Source organism: Periplaneta americana, chromosome 14 (assembly GCF_040183065.1).
Source record: "Periplaneta americana isolate PAMFEO1 chromosome 14, P.americana_PAMFEO1_priV1, whole genome shotgun sequence".
NCBI classification, from domain to species: Eukaryota; Metazoa; Arthropoda; class Insecta; order Blattodea; family Blattidae; genus Periplaneta; species Periplaneta americana.
The window spans coordinates 28,179,846-28,200,410 of NC_091130.1; the positions used below are offsets into that span (position 1 = coordinate 28,179,846).

Consider the following 20,565-nt stretch of genomic DNA (forward strand, 5'->3'; position numbering starts at 1 on the left):
AATGCTGCAAACTAAATTCATTAGACGTTCAAATAAAAATTTTTCAGGTTTATTTTCAATGAAGAATACCATACATTTTGAAAGTTATTTGCTTCCATAATAATGAAAGATACTCCCTCTGAATGGTTTTTTATTGAACTTATCCACTTTGAGTTTTTGAGTTTCGACGCGAAAACGCAAGTAACAATGTCAGAACGATCAGTGGGTTTTCCATGTGTGAGTAAAGCTTATTTGTTTCAGGTCATTGTGGATTGTAGGTGAAAGTTTAAAAAAAATCAGGTTTGCTGTGCATGTTTCGTGAACTACCTTGAAATATATCCTGCTAGGAGATCTTGCTGAAATGATCGAGAGACTACATAATTTTGTAGGCTTCTTATTTTATCAGTAATATCTTTTGGTTTTTCCTTATTAACTGTAATTTTTGCGCTCTCTGGAGCCAACTCATATACGAGTAAATATCTACATCACACCGCCATTAAGTATATGAAAAAGACCCAACCCCACTTGATTAATAACTATAAAAATATTTTATTTTCACATTAAAAGACACTCTTTCAGCTTTCCCAATGACGGGACTGCCTCATTGGACAAAGCATAATAAACATATTGAGTGAAAACAAAAACAGGCCACAAGAGAGAAAGGAGGGGAACGAACAAAAGGGAAAATTAAGTACAGGAAAGATAATAGCATGCATTATTGTCATATATATATATATATATATATATATATATATATATATAGCCGCTACTCAGTAAATTATAGGAATGAAGATTTATTTTAACATATTATTATATTCTCTACATCTACTTATATAACCCCAAAACGTTTCACTTTCATATCATCAATATAACATGCATAATTAATGAAAAATAGTCACATCATGGCATTAACTATAATAATATTTTATTTCTAATGGTAATACTGTCATCAAACCACCTCAAGTTTTGTAGATTTTAATATCCAATACACAGCTGTACCCAGAAAATTACACAGCGCAGAATCCGACCTGTAAATCATTTTAGTAAGTCTTGAAGATTTAATAACCAATTGAATTTGAGCTCTAAATATGTCAGCAATCTTGCAGGTCACGGCCTTCGTGTAATATCCTATTGTTTATTGTAGTGTGTGTCTTGATTTATTCTAAAATTTGCTAAAATGCCATTAGTTCTCAAAACTGACGACAGATTGATTTTGGAAAATAGGAAAATTATGTTGGAAAATTGACATTTCACTGAAAACTGCTATTTTTCTGAAATATTTTGGGTTCTAAGCTTCAAAATGAGGGGTCATTTATTAAAATCCATTCAGCCGTTTTCCCGTAATATCCGTTACCAGTTCAAATTATCTATACTAATAATAAATCTGTAACCGAAATTTGTCTGGTAATTTTCGATTTTCCAAAAATAATTGGTCCTAACATATATAATTAACCACCCTGAAACCGAAAATCGCTTTTTTGAAATTTTTGTTTGTCTGTCTGTCTGTCTGTCTGTATGTATGTTTGTTACCTTTTCACGCGATAATGGCTGAACGGATTTCGATGAAAACTGGAATATAAATTAAGTTCGTTCTAACTTAGATTATAGGCTATATGGCATTCAAAATACATTATTTAAAAGGGCGGTTATAAGGGGGCCTGAATTAAATAAATCGAAATATCTCGCTTATTATTGATTTTTATGAAAAATGTTACATAACAAAAATCATTTCCGATAAGTTTTATTCTTTGAAAAAGTTTGATAGGACTGATATTTAATGAGATAAATGAGTTTTAAAATTAAAATAACTGCCATCTAAGGCCGTGTAATGAAATAAACAAATGACTTCGTCTATAAGGGGCCTTGGTCAACAACAATCGAAAGCTATGAATCATAGCGTACAGAAAATGTTTCTGTGCTCGTATGAAGCAATATCGGAAGCTAAATTAAGCGATTTGTATAATTAATTATTATTTCACCATTGGAAAGTGTAGTTTCTCTATATGGACATAATGCTATAATGTTATTACAGTAACTTCTGAGTGAATTGAGGATAGGTAAGATTAAAATAGCTTCTTATGCACAGAAAACTTGATAGGCTATTCTGTGTATTCGTTTCCTGTAGTTCTTAAAATAATGTTTATCTCAGAGAATTAACGAACAACGAGAGTGTATTGATTTAGTATGCAGTAATAATATGTTAGCTTAGCATTTCATTATTTTATAATCCAAATTTTAACTATGCTCAATTGAATCGAGTTAAAATACATAAAAATACATATGCATTAAATGCAATGCAAAAAATTTGGGTAATGAGCCAAGCAGATTATGCTGCCCTGTTGTAAAATAAAATTTGTTCCTCCTGAGATTCAAGAGCCCCCATAACAAATCGAAAACTTACTTATCGGTGTACATCCGTTATCAACACACTTTTTATATAATATAAGTTATTTAAGTTATTTGAAGGGTTCAGAACCATAGTTGGCCAAGCGCCATTTACTGAATACGTAGAAAACAAGAGTTAAAATTAAGTTATTACCATAATTCAATGGAAACATATAACAAGTAAAATAAAGTATACACATCAAATGTAAATGATATCAATGTTCATTGAACTATGGATGCATGTAATAAAAATTAAGAAACATGTTAAAGGAATTGTCATTGCACCAAATGAGTGTCTCTGGACCAAAATGATTCCATTTGAATTATTTAAATATAATTTAAATTAAGTAACATATTAAACGATGTATCCTTGTATCAAACACGAATATTCCCTGGATCAAATGTCCTGTTTTAATTATGTAATTACTTTATATTTATTTCTAACGGGTGCAGCGGAGCGCACGGGTACGGCTAGTATATATATAAGAATGTTGTAAAAATAAACCTAGCTGTGAATATGTCGCGCATAGAGTAATCTCTCGTCCATGTTCGTCCGGACAGAGAAACGTTATCATAATGACCACTACTGCGTTTCTGCGAAATTGATGTCTTAATATGTAAGGGAAAAAACTCTCGTCCTGCCGTATCTTTAGAGGAAAGGTTTTACACAGAAACAAACAACGTAAATCCCTTGAGTTGGCTACGAAGGTTGTGTTAGAATATGGTATCACATACTTGAGGAAGGAGTGGATTTTTTGTCTTACTCGCACGTATGGATATTTGAGATAAATATTTGATTCTTGATAATTAAGATGAGATTAATAACCTCATACAATAGTAAGATGTACCAAAGATTACGTAGGTCAATAGACAGATACTATAAAATCATACCAGACTCTCCTTGCGTCATACAACAATGCTGCGATTCATTCTGGTGACACTTCTCTCTCTGTCTGGAGCTCTAGGTAGGTACATTGTACTGTTACGTTTTAAGTTAAAAATTCTCACATTTCTCACAGCCGGTTTCAACAACAATTTAACAAATATAAAATGTTTAACAATTGGTAAAATGATGTACAGTAGTGGAAAAAAAACCGGACCGACCCTTGTAACTGATTTCAGAGCCTTGTTCACTCCAGGGCACGTTAGACTGGTAACTATGACTTTCGTGTTTCGAATCCTGCCTGGGAAGGAAACTTTCTTTTGTTCCTTATTCAAATTTATTCCCAATACTTTTCGATTGCAGCGATATCTTACTACTTAATTAACTTATTATTCCCAGAACATGAATTTTACCAGCAATCGAAAAGTATTTGGAATAAAATTGAATAAGGAACAAAAAAAAAAAGTTTCCTTCCCAGGCAGGATTGGAACCACGAAAGTCTTAGTTACCAGTCTATCGTGCTCTGGAGTGAACAAGGCTCTGAAATCAGCTACAAGGGTCGGTCCGGTTTTTTTTTGCCACTACTGTATGTTCAATTCATCGGAATGTGTCAATTGAATCATAAAATTTGAAGATGGGATTCCTGTTAATAAAATGAGTAACGAAAACTTTCTCAGTTGAACATAAAAAAAATTGCTGCGTGCTACGCACGCGTAGAAAACGCCAACCAGTTCCAGGAATTAAACTACAGTTGTGTTGGTTTGAAAATGTTATAGTTGTTTCGGCTTACAAATGGGGGGCATTTAAATTTAATAAAATCAAGATGTAAAAATATAATAAGAAAAATGGCTTTAGCAGTATTAATGAAATGCGTTCACTAATATTTTAATGATTATAAAAAGTATGGGGACGGAGTGAATATATTGATAATATGAAAATGAAAGAAAGATTTGGACTAGCTTGGTTCAGACTAGGGATTTGGAGGTTAAGAAATAAAAGAGGTTATCTACCTGAGGGTATATGCCCTTTATGCGGAAAAAAGAGAAGATGTCATTCATATTATCCTTGAATGTCACTTTACTAAAGAAATTCGAGAAAAATTAATAAAGGATAAATTCTTATTAATGAATAAAGAAATAGCAATTAAAACACTAATGAATAATAATAATAATAATAATAATAATAATAAGAAGAATTTACAAACATAAATAGGTCTCTAGCTTATCTTCTTTTAGTTAAAAATAAAAGAAATGTAATAATTAATGAAAAACCAGAAATTAATGAGTAAATCTTAGATAAGAAAGATTTACAGTCATACGATTTAATAAAAAATAATTATACAAATATGTTTTTATAATAAGAATGATTACGTTTCTTCTGTTATAATAGCATAATGAATGATTTATATATAATGGCTGTACATTGTAGAGTTAAACGAGAATTACAATTTTGGCAAGTAAATAAATATTAAAGGTTAAACTAAACTAGAGTAATTGAGTCTTCCACTAAAACTAGACGTTGGTGCAGGATAAGGCAATATAAATTAAATATTTAAATTTTATAAATCATGTTAAAATTGTATATTTATTGTGTGAAATTACTAATAGATTAGTTTTTAATTATTAAGTGTATGTAGGCCTACTATTTGTGAGCTATTAATAAATCTATCAAATCTGTCAAATGGGGGGCATGAATGTATGACAAGAGCAGTAATTAAGGGATTAGGTACAGCTTACAGCAGTAAAATTGTGGAAAAATTCAATATTTTTTCCCTCCATTACTGTATCTTGTACAATAATGAAAATTAGCATATGTAAAACACTGTCCTTCTGCTATATGAAAAAAATATTTTTACAATTTAAAAAAATTATTTACATTTTTTTTATTCTCGTGACCAGAATATTGTACGAAATGGAACTATAAAAATTGGAGATTTATCTTTCGAAGAGGTGGAAAAATTCAAATATCTTGGAGCAATAGTGACAAATATAAATGACACTCGGGAGGAAATCAAACGCAGAATAAATATGGGAAATGCGTGTTATTATTCGCTTGAGAAGCTTTTGTCATCTAGTCTTCTGTCAAAAAATCTAAAAATTAGAATTTATAAAACAGTTCTATTACCGGTTGTTCTGTATGGCTGTGAAACTTGGGCTCTCACGTTGAGAGAGGAACAGAGATTAAAGGTGTTTGAGAATAAGGTTCTTAGGAAAATATTTGGGGCTAAGAGGGATGAAATTACAGGAGAATGGAGAGAGTTACACAACGCAGAGCTGCACGCATTGTATTCTTCGCCTGACATAATTAGGAACATAAAATCCAGACGTTTGAGATGGGCAGGACATGTAGCACGCATGTGCGAATCCAGAAATGCATATAGAGTGTTAGTTGGGAGGCCGGAGGGAAAAAGACCTTTGGGGAGGCCGAGACGTAGGTGGGAAGATAATATTAAAATGTATTTGAGGGAGGTGGGATATGATGATAGAGACTGGATTAATCTTGCTCAGGATAGGGACCAATGGAGGGCTTATGTGAGGGCGGTAATGAACCTTCGGGTTTCTTAAAAGCCAGTAAGTAAGTAAGCAGTGCACTTTGCAGTGATGAAGCATTTTCCACATAACTAAAAAACTATCCAACATTCTGTGATTAAATTTCTTGTGTGTATTTATGCATGTCATATCTACAATACGATGCAAGATCATTTCTCTGTATTTGATAGATTGTCTCATAAAAAATAAATTCATTTTACAAAATGGTCAAATATCAGTATTTTCTTCTAACACAAAATAAAAATATATATTATTTATTAAGGAATGTAGTTGAAAGAGCATGACATTGTAAATATGAGTTTCAGCAATAGAATAAAAGAGAGAGAACATGAAAAAGTTAACAAGTTTATGAGTTATGAGGGAAACGCTTCATCACTGCACAGTAAACCGCTAATTTTGAATTTTGAAATATATATATATAATTTTTTTAAATCGTAAAAATATGTATTTTTTTTATATAGCAGAAGGACAGTGTTTTACAAATACCAATTTTCATTATCGTACACTTGCTCGCAAAACGTTTGTCCGATATACTGTACAGTTTTCCTCGTCCTTAAGTTGGTATTTGTACTCACTCTAGGACAGTAGTGTAGGCGGCAGGTAGTCTCCCCGCAAGTAACAAACCACCCCTCCTCACAACAGAAAGGTTCAACCAAGGTACTTAGCGTTGTGTTGATGTTACATAATTCTGGCTGAAACCTTGTGGACCCAATAGGACGAAACACCTGAATAGGCCTATGACTGGTTTTTTCAAAAAATCTTTTAATCTGAAAATATTACATAATATTCTTGTCAAAACGGGATGTGATCTATTCTATTTTTATGATCGAACATGGTATTTATACAGGGACATCATTTTATTTTTACTTCAATTTTTATTGTACCTGAGTTTTTTAATGTACTTCACTCCCACCCCTTCTACTAAGGAAGTTCCAACTCCACACAGAACCAAGACCGCAGATAGTAAGCAGTACTGAGTTACTGAGTATAGTACGTTCCAGAAATATGTTCGCGTTTTCCAGTGACGAAAGAGCTTTCAATACTGAATCATATTTTCGCACAGGTACTGTCCGTTTGCCTACGTCGCATCCCGATTTCCCCCACCTGCTTCTGCTCGCCCCTCTGTAATAGCTGGGCTGTCTTAGCTCTTTTCTGAAAACATTAATTTATCTTAGGAATTGGAAGTTTACGTAATATTATACCGCTGTTTAATTTAACTTAAATAAAAGGGCCTCGTTAAGTAATTAACTGTCACGTGATTTCCTTCCTTTCTACAATCCTTGCGGCATAAACACTTGGACGGACAGTAGACAGCATGTCTGAGTAATTTTATATTTTCGGGTCGGGCAGAAGTGAAGATTGAATTCACAGTACGTAGAGTAGGTACAGAATTATTTCAACATGAGTTACTAGTACGAAGGACGAAACTGGCAATTGGAATTAGATGCAATAGTCTATAGTGCGATAATATGCACAAAAGAACTGAAGCCTGTATCGAAATGAACGGCCACCATTTTCAAAATTGTGTTTAAATATTCATATTATGATTATTTTTCAATTTAACTTCTTTCTCTATATTGTGCGCTAATGTGCTGTAGACAGTATACACTGCATAATGAATACGTTCGCATGGATAACTCACTTCGTGAGTAAAAACACTTATTCTTAATATAGTACTGTACTTTGATTAAAGAAAAACCTAATGAAAATTATCAAACTCAAAATCGCGATATTTCCTAGTTTACGTAAATGGATGAACTACTTTTCTTCCTTCCTATACCTAGTAGAGTGATTTGTGTTTTACGCCAGTATCATCGAACTCCAGTCTTGGAGGGGGTAGCAAGCGGTGTTTCCGGTTCTCTAAAGGTATAGACAGGTTAATATTAAAAATGTTAGTAAAAATAAAATGATGTCCCTGTACGTTCAGGGAAGATGAAAAATTTTCCTGGAATATTACATAATACTCAAGAGAAATAAGCAACATGTTTTAAACATTTCGGTGCAAAATACACTCAATGTTTTATTTCTTCCGTTACACGTGGATGACATGTGGAGTGGGGTAGTATGTAGACATATTGTCAACATAATATCTCAAAAAGTCCACTTCCACATTATTTCACAAGACAAAAGTTTTGCGAGCCAGTGTACAAGATACAATAATGGAGAGGAAAAAATGTTGAATATTTTCAAAAATTTTACTGCCGTAAGCTGTACCTAACCCCTTAATGAAGGGCGTGGAATACATTTCTTCTTCATGCGAAACGATATTTCGAATTAATCCCAGCTCACAACGAATTTTTTACTATGGTTCACTCAGGCCCGATTGTATGAACCATTTAATCTTAGATCAGAGGTTAAATTGATCCTTGTTTCAGCTGAACTTGGAATTTTGTGTTGTATAAAGTATAATCTGAGATTAATTTGTCTCAAACTAAAGTCAACTTTGACTGAAGAAATTTCTCCGATTAAGTTAGATGATCCAAGTTCAGTTATTTCTTTTCTGTTTGAAATATACGAGTGACAGATTGTGCAAATAAAATATCCATTATTATTAATATTAATAGATATGATAGGTACATTTATATATATTTCTTTCAATTTCTTGCCTTAATACACAAACATTCTTATATTTTATAAAGCTCTATCGTGTTCAGCAGTATCAAATAACATAACCTATAATTATATTATATAACAACCATTAATTATTAATGGATATGATAGGTACATCCATAAATTTTCAATTAACTGTATTACTAAACGAAAATTGTCGTTTTATAAAGCTTTATTATGTTTAGCAGTATCAAACACCATAACATGATAACAACTCGGAGAACAGTCAACCTTCTTCTTATTGTCCGCCATTATTTACATTGCACAAAACAAACCAGTGTCTCCAACAGAGTGTACGGAAAGTCGCCAAAAAGTAGTTGTAAAGTCGCTAGATTTCTCATTATCAACAAAGAAATATTAAATTTTGTCACTATGGGGTGCTAAAAAGGTCACTAAATCCCTATTTAAGCAATATAAAAGTTAAAAGAAATTGTTGTTGAAAAAGAGTTAAAGTCGCTAGATTGGCAAGACTGAACAAACCTGTACAACATGGTCCGCGCATCACGTATTTCACCTGTTTATGCGATGTTGCCAAATCCTTTTCACGTGAACTTAGATTGCATTTGAACCAAGGTAATTTGATCGCAGAAAAGTTTTATACAATAGAAGAAGTGTCTGAACTCGGTTCACTTTTCGATCTTCGATCAAAGTTGATCTTTAGTCAGGGAGTTTTATACAATTGGGCCTCAAAGTTTATAGTACGTGATTATTATCAGTTTTGTACTCACAGTTTTGACTCACACTGTATTTATGCACTTGTTTACAAAGGAGCTCCTGCAGCAGACACTGATCTCGGGGAGAGAATCGTGGGAGGCGAAGATGCTCCTCTAGGACAATACCCCTTCCAGGTAAGAAGGAGAATTTATTTCAACGAACTTAAGATATTTAAATAAGTTAAAGAACCCCAACTGAATCTTAAAAAAAAAAAAAATTAAAAGAGCATGTTTCTTAGTTATGCAATTTCGGATTTTCACGGCGAATGTACTTAGAATAAGAATTTTAGATATTCCACACAGTGTATTGAAACTTAACATCTGCAACGTTTCCGGACTGCAGATAGGTTCCATCTTCAGGGCAATATAGCAAGATCTGAAAGGTCAGCTATTCTGTTGAGTAGAGGAACATGGGGTAGGACGGGGTAGTTAATGTTTGAATGATTTTATTTGGTATCAAATAATGTAAATGTATAGGTTTTATGACATATATGCTTTTATTACACTGTAAACAAGTAAAAAAATATGCACTTCGAGTGAAATCCGGTCATTATAACCTTAAAATAAATTAGTTTTTCGAAATGTGTGTTTTTCCCCGTTCTGCCCCACGTATGGGGCAAAATGGGGTATCTATTTTTTGTAATAATTTAATGGCAAAATTGACAAAAATTATATACTGAAAGTGTGAATACTACACATTTTACAAGTTTACTTGAGAAAAAGTCATTCGCAAAATACGTAAATGTGCGTGGCACCCTCGTCTTCAGTGTCTACTCCCGCGCAACAATTGTGAGCCCATTTCACACATGATACGCATCTAATCAAACCTTCTTCTGACAAACAACAGAACGAGCAACCCATTACAGTAGGTGAAATTAAATATACTGTCCTATTATGCCACACCCCGTTTTGCCCCACAGTCACAATTTCTAAGTTATGAGGTATTGGCAGGAAAAATAACGCACGAAATTTAAGAAAGTTTCGAAATTAAAAGCCAGGCAAGCACTCTATAATAGGACATTAAGATAGATTATCTAAATAAATCTTATTTCTACTTACGTGTGACAAGAGAACACTTTAAAGTTGCAAATGAATGATACAATATGATGCAGCAACCTAATAACATACAACAGATGCAAAGGAATGACGGTAAGTGTTGTGTGATGATATATTTACACGATTTGACGAAGTTATAAAAAAAATTTCGGTAGATTTCACTACTTGTTGGGAAGATAGAGGCTATACCCCGTCCTGCCCCATATTCCCCTAAGCTATGCTTGTTAAGGTCAGTTTCTTGCAGTAGCCAGTTATAGCGGGGCCAAGAGAATAAGTGTTGTTTTAGTGTATCTATCAGAGTGCTGCATTGGAGTTAAATTGCTCGCTTGAACTCGGTCGAATGTCACACCCTCGAGTGAGATAAGATCGGTTGTGATACGCTCGTAATAAATAGAAGCACAGTACAAGGTCATCTCACTGACATGTCTTAACTTGTATGGAAGGCGACAGATAAGATACACATATGTTTTGCTCACATAGTAAAAATAAGGCTTTATTTTCTGCGTTTATGACAAACGTTTAATGGGACAATCTAATGGAACGTACGAAAACAGTACCATGAAGTTACAAATAAAATACTATGAAAAACTTCGATATACACTTATTACTGTTAATTAATAATTATTCTATATTTGATTTACCACATAGTGTTCCGCCTATATACTGCGACAATGTAGAAACGTTTTACAAAATATTATTGATATAGCAGTAGATTAATAACAATATTAGTACAGAGATAACGTCACAGAAAATATAAAACGAATAATCATGTTGCACAACTGTTACAGACGCAAAGATTGATATACTAATTATTAGAGATTATTATTATTATTACTAGAAAACTTGATACGGTTCTTTCATTATCGTGATTGTGTTCTCCGTTTGTAACAATTACATTTACATCCAATAACATCTATCAGATGTGGCAAAAACAAATCACTCCTGTGTGGAAAATGAAAAACATTTCCTACAATATTTATATTACATTTTAAAGCAAGTTTTGTAGTTGTACCATGGAGAGGTTAGTTAAACTTTGCAACGTTTTGAAATGAAACACATCTATGATGTTACTACTCAGTTCATCACTGTAACAAGAACGAATGTCTAACGCTCGGCTTACACCGTTCGAGGATTTATCGCTCGCGAAAATTTTACCCATCATGCATGTGCGCTACCTATCGGATTACGCTATGAACTACTTGGCGCTCGAGCGAAAACGTCCGTGTAGACCTCTGGTATCTATATTACTATAGATCACACTGAAAGTTTCTGAAAACTGATAAGTATAGCAACAAATTATTTCTGATTTTAGCTTTATTGCTTCTCAAAATATTCCTCCTTAAATCTTCTTAACTTTTCCATTCGAGGGAACCAGTTAACAAAGCACTGCATCACTTTTCTAGAGGCACTTCAGACACAAGCTCGTTGGACTCAATGGCAGTTATAGCGGTGTTACAGGTCATATGATCCAGATCAGGACTGTAAGGAGAGTGATTAATTAATTTTACACATGTAGTGACCAAAAATCCATTGTCTGTGGGTTTGTAGGACGATCCATTGTCAAAGTGAGGTTTCGAGGTCGTTTTGTACTCACATTTTCCAAGACTATCGGTAAAAAAAATTGTGGTAGATCTATAATAGCACAAGGCATTAATAAATTGTACGACGAATCCCACTGAAACAGAGACGACAGGTCCAGAGCGACGAGTAAATAAGGCAACCATCTTATTTCCAGTGTTTGGACCTCTTTTGACTTCTGTTGACTTATCTTCGTCTGGGAAGAACCCTTGTGCCTATTGTCGTTTATTTTCTCACTCATAACAGTAAATCCAAGTTTCGTATCTGTTATGACGTCAAGAACAGAATTTTACCGATGAAAGAGTAATGGAACGGAGAAAAATGCTCTCCGGTACCGGGATTTGAACCCAGGTTTTCAGCTCTACGTGCTGATGCTTTATCCACTAAGCAACACCGGATAGAACTCCGACGCCGGTTATAATCGTCTCAGTTTAAGTTCCAACTCTTGGGTTCCCTCTAGTGGTCGCCCTCTGCACTACGTCATACCGGCCTGGACTGACATGGGAAGTATCACATCCCACATACCGAAACTTACCTCGAAACTTTGGTGACATAACCGATGTGCTACGAGAAGATCACTTGCAAAACATTAGCTGCCTGTTTCCACTGCAAGGCCCCGAAATCGAAGCTGGAATCCTTCTGTGGCCAGACGATAACGCGGCGCAGCTGGACATCCCTGCCTCACTGGCGAGCGGAGTGGAGTGCGTGTGTGAAATGGAGTAAACTCTCTCGCGTCCCATCTTCTCAATGAAGTATAAACAAGAGACAGAAGTGACTGGCAACGATTGAATGCTTAAAACACAATTCTTTTCGGCACCATGCACAACGAATAAACACTTCATTGTCACACTGATCTTGAATATCATTAAAGTTATCTCGTGACCTTTCCTGTCGCCCGCTCTTCCTTATCGCATTGTTTGATTCGCATTCCTTCCGTCGGTATTCCGTCCTTGCGAGACCTATAACCCTGTAGTCGTCCGCTTGTATTACTGACCTTGACTCACGTACGTCTGTTCGCTGCTGATTGCTACCCACCGCTCCACTGGCTTGCACACAGGAAGGGCTGTCCATTCCAACTAATAGCGACTAGTATCCACTTCCCTATTACTTACATGCAAAATTCCGAGGATTATTTCGGGGCCTTGCAGTGGAAACAGGCAACTAATATTTTTCACGTGGCCTTCTCATAGTACATCGGTTATGTCACCAAAGTTTCGAGGTAAGTTTCGGCATGTGGGGTGTGATACTTCCCTTGTGAGTTTTTCTAGGCATTTCCATGCACTAATCAACATGTTTTTGTTTCTCAGCTTTGTCAAAGTATGTAGAATCCACAGATCACACTTCTTTATCACAGGGAAATGATTATGGAGGATCTTTAGCCTTGCACTCATGCCTATCCACAAAGAAGCCCGAATCTCGGAATAGGTGATTCGATTATTTTTTAATAGCTTGACGCACAGTGCCGATATTTCTGCCACGATCCCTGTAACAGATCGATCCACGCGGAAATCTTCGCTGATGTTAGCACCTCCAAGTCTAAATTCCGTAAACTAGTCATACACAGTCCTTGCTGATGATTAAAGATAGGAATTTACCCACAGAGACTACAAGGTTAGGTAAGCATAGAGTGTTTGTTGAGAGAATGAGCGTAGCAATGCAGGCGCATGTTAGGGAATTCTGCCGTGGTATAAGCAGGGCGGGATTGTAGCTTTAAGTGGTTAACCAATCAATAAATCGCAGTGCAATGTAAACAAACCAATTGCCGTAGCACAACGCTGAACCCTACGCACGAGAAACGTATCCCCATTCAATTGCTGAGACACAAAACATATTTTTAGTTGTAACTCAGTCTTCACGTCATTCATGACGTAACGACAGTCTAATAAGGGAAGGATTTAGGCTCGAACAGGAATTTTTTATTAAAAATTTGTACAGAAGCTTACCTCACAATGGTGATGAAGTCCGTAAAGCATTCATTTGTGAAACTCTCCGTTTGGTTGGTATTGGTCAATACACTTCTTTAAAAATGTACATGAGGATTCTCTATAAAATGCATGAAACAGAATGGAGCAGAGCAATAAGCACAACACGCAGAAGCAACACCTGAACAATCTTCTGAACCACACTCCATTGGCGAAAAATCAAATGCCACCTGAATTACAATTTTTGAAGTCAGAGACTTGTTCAGGATTCACGTAACCAGCTGACTGCCAGGAATACTGAAGCATAGGGTGGTACACTGGAGCAGACAACTGGTTATGAATAACAGAGAGCATTTTCATTATAAACACTCGATTTCCCAAGTTAAGTTCTGGATTCTCAGCAAGAGTCCTTATGCAATCTGTTATCCTCTGAGCATATATTTTGTATTGTCTAAGGAAATAGACATCCAGAGGCTGGAAATATTTAGTTTTTTTTTTTAAGTGGAATGATCATGCATTCTATGCCCTAGCCTTGGAATGATTCATTTATTAAGGTTGTGTCCTTGTGGGCATTCAATGACTCACACAACAGTGTACATTTTTGATTAGGTGCAATATTTTCAGACAGAACGTCCGAGAAAAATGTTCTTAAATGGACTTCAGACATTTTTCCAATCGTACTAGCATCTACACTAGGCTAGGCTTACGGGTAAGGTGTCCCATCCCCTTAATTTGTGCAGTACTCTCCCCACCCCTCAACTTGTACAGTGCTCTAACAGACAAACCACACATTACACAAACGAATGCTTTTGGGGCTTTACAGAGATGTAAAGATGGGCGTGTATACAAATTTTGGATACGAAATTCCTGTTCGAGCCGAAACCCTTCCCTTGTAAGTACAACTAACCTAATATCCTCATGTTGTGAGAAAAATTCCTACCTTTACTGATGATGGATCATCTCCAACAGTATTCTGGAGTCGTAGGATTCAATCTTTTGGCGTCAGTGACGATTTAAAATTATAAAGTAATCATTATAAAGTCTTGTTGACTGAAATCCATTAATTTTATTGATAGACTGTTAACTTCAAAAATATCTAGCAGTTAAACTAGGAAATAAGTTGAAGAAATCTGAAGATGAAACCTGCCTGCAATCCGAAACGTTGCAGATGTAGTCTTCCTGAATTGTTCTTTTATTTTTAATATAACAAATAATTTGTTCTTAATTTAATGTTCTAAGTTAAGCCTTCTGCGTTACTTTTTTGTTAATTTAAGGAGTATTATATTGTAATGTAGTATGAAGGTGACTATTCTGCTTCCAACAGATCTCTCTGCAGTACAATAATCAACACATGTGTGGAGGCTCCATTCTAACCGAGAACTACTGCCTTACGGCAGCCCACTGTGTTGATGGAGTGTGAGTATCCAACAAATGTCTATATTTATTAGAGCTGAGGACGGAGCGAGTAGATCCGTTGAGTTACTCGGTTCTATCGGTTTATGTCTTGGCAGCGGAGCACCGAAGTTACTCGGTTAACCGTAGCCGTTACCGGTCAGTTCAAACGTTCAAACAGAGTTCTCGTGTTTTAATTAATTCTAGCAGGCAACAACGTAGGTACTGTTGTATTTAAATATTATCTGCTGCAGGACAAATTATTTCCTTATCCCCAAGGCGGGCTGAAAGGCCTCTAGTATTGAAGAGGAGTTCATTCTATTATATGACCTGTCAAGTGGGCCTAATGAACACTGAATCTGAACATATTACTATACACAATAATAATAATAATAATAATAATAATAATAATAATAATAATTATTATTATTATTATTATTATTATTATTATTATTATTATTATTATTAGAGTGTTTCATTAATATTAAAATATGTTAAAAAAAAGAATTGCATTATGTTTTTCTTCTATTTGTGTTTATTGGATTTGTGTTACCTCATCAGTCATCATTTTATTTGTATTTATTTCTACGAATTATGTTACCTAATTACTTTAATTTATCAATAATATTAACTTACCCTTCACCAAAGAGAACATGGTTGTATTGAAGGCTAGTAATGTTATAAAATAAATAAGCATTATGTTCTTCAGTTTAGGATTCCACGTTTTATTGATTATTTTATCCACTTTCCGTAATAGTAAATAATTCTGTGTGTTATTTTTAAGTGTTTTAGGCAGCGCTTCATGGAGCCCGTTTCTTTCTATCTTCTTTTTTACTTAGCTGCAGCGTTTAACGTTTACCTCACATGTTAATTTATTAGCTGTTAGTATTATAAATTGTTTCATCAATTTTATTTCGTCTGTCATATATAACAACACTGAAAGTTAAATAGGCCTTTCATACAAAATAACCACGCAAATATTTGTAATCATGCAAATGAAATTTGCAACTGCCATTTTGCAATGAAGAGAAGCACTTTTTTCTCGTCAATCGGCAAAACGAAAGAGCTTTACTACAACGCTTTTAAAACACGCTTGGTTTCACTTTCAAAGTACGTTCTAAAATCGACTCAATCTATCTAAATTTTAAATCTGCCGCCACAAATTTGTACTCGGTACTGTACTCGGTTCAACCGAGTAATGACGTCACAGTAACTGCTCCGAACCGAACCGCTCCGTCCCCAGCCCTAATATTTATACAGGGTTTAATAACTCTCATGTTTCTTCCTTGCGCTCACAAGTTGGGCACAGTTCTTGGTCCAATTTTATTCTTGATTTATATAAATTATTTGTTATTAACTGATTTACGCAAATATAATGGGGTTATGTACTCATATGCGGATGATACCGTAATTCTTTTTGGTGAAAAATCTTGGAAAGGCACTTATATTAATGCGAATAATGGATTACAGGTAATTAAAGAGTGGTTTGATTCAAACGCTCTTTCCTTAAACACATCCAAAACAACTGTTGTTCCATTTTCACTAAGGTCCAGTAGTCTTCAATCTCCTCAATCTTCCTTTAGGCTCAAAATTCATCATTCAGATTGTTCTTCTCAAAATTGTGAATGTCCCATATTAACCGAATCCTCAGAAGTTAAGTATTTAGGCATTACAATCGACCAACACTTAGGCCTACTATGGAACAAACATATTGCATATTTATGCAATAGATTACGTAACACAATTTATATCTTTGTTATACTTCGGTCATATTTACCAGTTAATATTTTACGTCTCATTTATTTAGCTTTATTTCAATCCATTCTCCAGTATGGAATTTTAGGGTGGGGACATGCATGTATTTCTAATCTCACTCCACTTCAGAAAAGAATTATTAAAATATGCCTTAATAAACCAATTGACTACTCACCTGAGCTTTTGTTTACTGATTTTAATGTTTTGAAAATTAAACAGATTTATTATATTGCCTTATTAATCTTCATACATAAAAACCGTAATAAATTCAAATTGTATCATCATAAATATGGAACTAAAAGATCCAAAGTGTTTCACAAACACAGCTCTGAGCCATGGTACCTACTTTGGTCCAAGGTTATACAATAAAATAATTGATAAATACCCAAATTTTGAAAACTTAGTATCAGAAATTTCAAAAATAGCGTTATGAATTTAATTTTTAAAGAATATATATTGATTTAATATGTATATGTATTTGTATGACTTAAATGGTTAAAATTGAAATTGTATTTTTAAATTTAATTTATTCCTGTAATTTTTTTCTTGACCCAGTTTGTGTCAAAAAATTATCTTTGTGTTTATCTTTGTGTTTAGATATCCCCCTAAGCACGAGTTTTTTACTCCTTCAGGGAAGAAATAAGATTGTATTTTTGTCCATGTTATTTTATTAACAATAAAACAATAAACAATAAAACATGTTTTTACAACACATCTCTGTCTTCTTACAGCATCTATACATTCGGAGATAAAGATCGCTTTCTAGTCGTTCTCGTTACGAACTACCAGAGTAATAACTTTTATATGAAGTAGGATCATAAGTAGGCTCCACATTCCAGCCACCTATAAACTGGAACGAAGTTGCCTGATTCGAAGTATATGTGACGTCACAGCGCAGGTACAGGTACCTTCGTATACAAAATAGGTTACGCATCCTCTATCTTCTTCCTCTAGAAAGTCAAAACCGGGACGCAATTATAGTGAGTAGTCTTATCGATCACTGCTCTTACTAGTCGTATTATTTAAATAGCTACATCTTTGTGGCTGATTCAAGCAAATACCTTGCTATAATAATACCGGACAGCTGTATACTAGCAGCATTGGCGTGAGTGCGAAAAATCGCGGACCTGACATCTAGCGCAGAGGGACGGAATTACGTCCACATATACAAATATTAACATAGCGAGATTCGGACTATTGTTTAAAACATGAGTTACTAATGTGGAATTATATATGAAAGACTTAAGAAATGTTGAATAATATTTAATGTAAAATTATTATCTCATATCTAAGCTGCATATTATGAGAAATATTGCATACTTCATATTACTTTCCGTAATTAATTGTTACATATTTTTTTCTTTGGTTTACCGAGACAAAATCAATCTGATATTAGGAATGAATTTACAGTAATGTTTTATATACGCATTGCTGACAACTGCAAAGATAAAATTGATAGTAATCTGATGCTTGTAATAATTAGTAAAGGCATGTGGACAATTTGATAAAACCTTAAAATCCAATACATTTTAACTTCTATTCATTTATTAGATCTAAATAAAAAAACTAATTTGTATTTTTCTATCAACACAAAGACGAGGGAATTAGGCCTACTAAAGAATGTTGCTGACTTACGTTTTATGAACTGTCGGAAATCGAAAGTACGATTTGGAGCAATTTGTAATGCTGCAATTGTCACGATTATAAACAGCACATATTATACACCCTGACATTTTAACACTAGTACCAATTCATAAAACTATTAACAAATTAACTAGCCCAGCAACAATATACATTGCAGTTGATTACAGCTTGTTTCGCGAGTATATCTATCCCGGCAGGTAGATAGCAGCGCTATCGTCGTTCGCACGTAAAACTGCTAGCTCAGCGAATAGGGATTATAAAGAATGGACACTTCGCGTCGGTACCTTTGATGTAGCCGGAGTGATTTCAATGACCTTCAAGCCAGCTAAAGCGTGAGATTCTGCTTTCTCCCTAGAGTTGGCGCTGACATCACACCAGCTAGCAGTCGACACAGCAGAAATATAACACATAATTATAATTAATATATCTAGGCACATTATGTACTCAAAATAAATTGGATCCATAAAATAATAAATCCGTCATTAACTGTAATGTCTAGACTCTAGAGTTCCTTTATAATGAGAGTTGAGACGTTGAACCCAACAACAATTAAAATATGTAATGATGTGATAGCACTGAAAATGGAAAAACAAAACTCTTACGAGAAGTAAAACCATATACCTATATTATATTATATACAAATATTAAACGAATTCGATACTTAATTTTATAATGTATTATATTATTTTATAATATAATGTATGATATCTGAAATATAAAATATTATTATTACAACTAGTTTGTCACTGACAAATGAGGAAAAGCTGTTAACTTGAATTTATTTTAAGCAAAGCATTACTGGATTATGTAATAAGGTAGGCGATGTTTGGATCCCGTGTCTCAATTCCATTCTCAATTATTATCTTAGCGTGTGCTCGATTACACTAACCTCTAGCGCTTGAAAGTGGAACTATACGCTGGCGCACACAGAAAAAAAAAACACAGGAAAATTCGCTCAGTGTCCATTCTTTATAATCCCTATTCACTGGCTAGCTGTCCGGTATTATTATAGTAAGGTATTTGATTGAAGCTTCATTGTAGAGGTAAAATGCCTAAGGTAAGACGCTCAAGCGTGTAATATTGCAGGGCATAGTTGAGGATATTTTAACTAATATTTTCACTGTCAATATATACAACATTACATAAAAATTGTGTAAAAGAGACGTAAAAGTGGCAAAAAACAGTCCACTAAAAGGCACGGTAATTTCCTAGTACCCGGTACTCGTTACATAGGTCGTTTTTATGTTTAACATATTTAGTATAACTTGTTGCTTGTGAGCCATCCCAAACCCTGACCTCCACTCCTAAGAGCGCCAGTTCTTATATACCCGTCAGTCAAGGCCTTCTGACAAATAAAAGCAATTGACAATAGATATCTCAGTCGTGACAACCTCATAAAATATCCTATCAATTGAAAAATCGATCTTGCTACGTACAACATAATTATATTATATTATTATATTATTACCCATTTCAGCGAGTACTGACGACCACTGCAAAATACGACAATTTGGTCCAGGGAGCATTCTCTTTTGGCACAAGGGTGATTTATGTAACATATTTCTAATTTAGTCTTTTAAATACAGGTACATTCTTTAATAAGTCACTGAAAAAGAAATGTGAATATAGGAAATGGAGTGAGTACCGTACGAAATTATTATTATTTTTTGGCGCGTCATTTTTACGTAAATAACGACATATAAAAAGGGATTATAAGCAAGTACGTACACTACGCTTGTCAAATGCGCATCACCATGCTTTCCAAAAGGCACTTTTCAATGCCCGACACCCCCCTAAAACCCCTCTTGGGGACTTGGCCCCCAAACCTTCATGCAATTAATTTATAGTAATTAACCGGTCCATCACAATTGAGTTGAAGGTAGGAGTTACATTTTATAATGTGTTCTTTCTTGTTTTAGGGTGCTCCGCCCCTTAAAAACCCCTGTTGGGGACTTAGTCCCCAAACCCTCGTGCAATTAATTTATAGTAGCCTAATAAACCGGTCCATCACCTTTGGGTTGAAGGTACGAGTTATATTTTATGATGTGTTCTTTCTTGCTTTAGGGGACTCCGCCCCCTAAAATCCCTGTTGGGAACTT

The 20,565-nt window shown here is 34.5% G+C and overlaps 1 protein-coding gene across 1 annotated transcript in view; it reads left to right on the forward strand.

The window, feature by feature from the left end:
- Nucleotides 1-3,213: 3,213 nt before the first annotated feature.
- Nucleotides 3,214-20,565, forward strand: part of LOC138713206 (chymotrypsin-1-like) — a 36,588-nt gene continuing 19,236 nt past the window's right edge. The window contains exons 1-3 of the mRNA XM_069845109.1: nucleotides 3,214-3,329; nucleotides 9,175-9,254; nucleotides 15,000-15,091. Coding sequence (XP_069701210.1) covers nucleotides 3,281-3,329; nucleotides 9,175-9,254; nucleotides 15,000-15,091 — 221 coding nt within the window. The 5' untranslated portion in view covers nucleotides 3,214-3,280. The remainder of the gene's footprint in view (nucleotides 3,330-9,174; nucleotides 9,255-14,999; nucleotides 15,092-20,565) is intronic.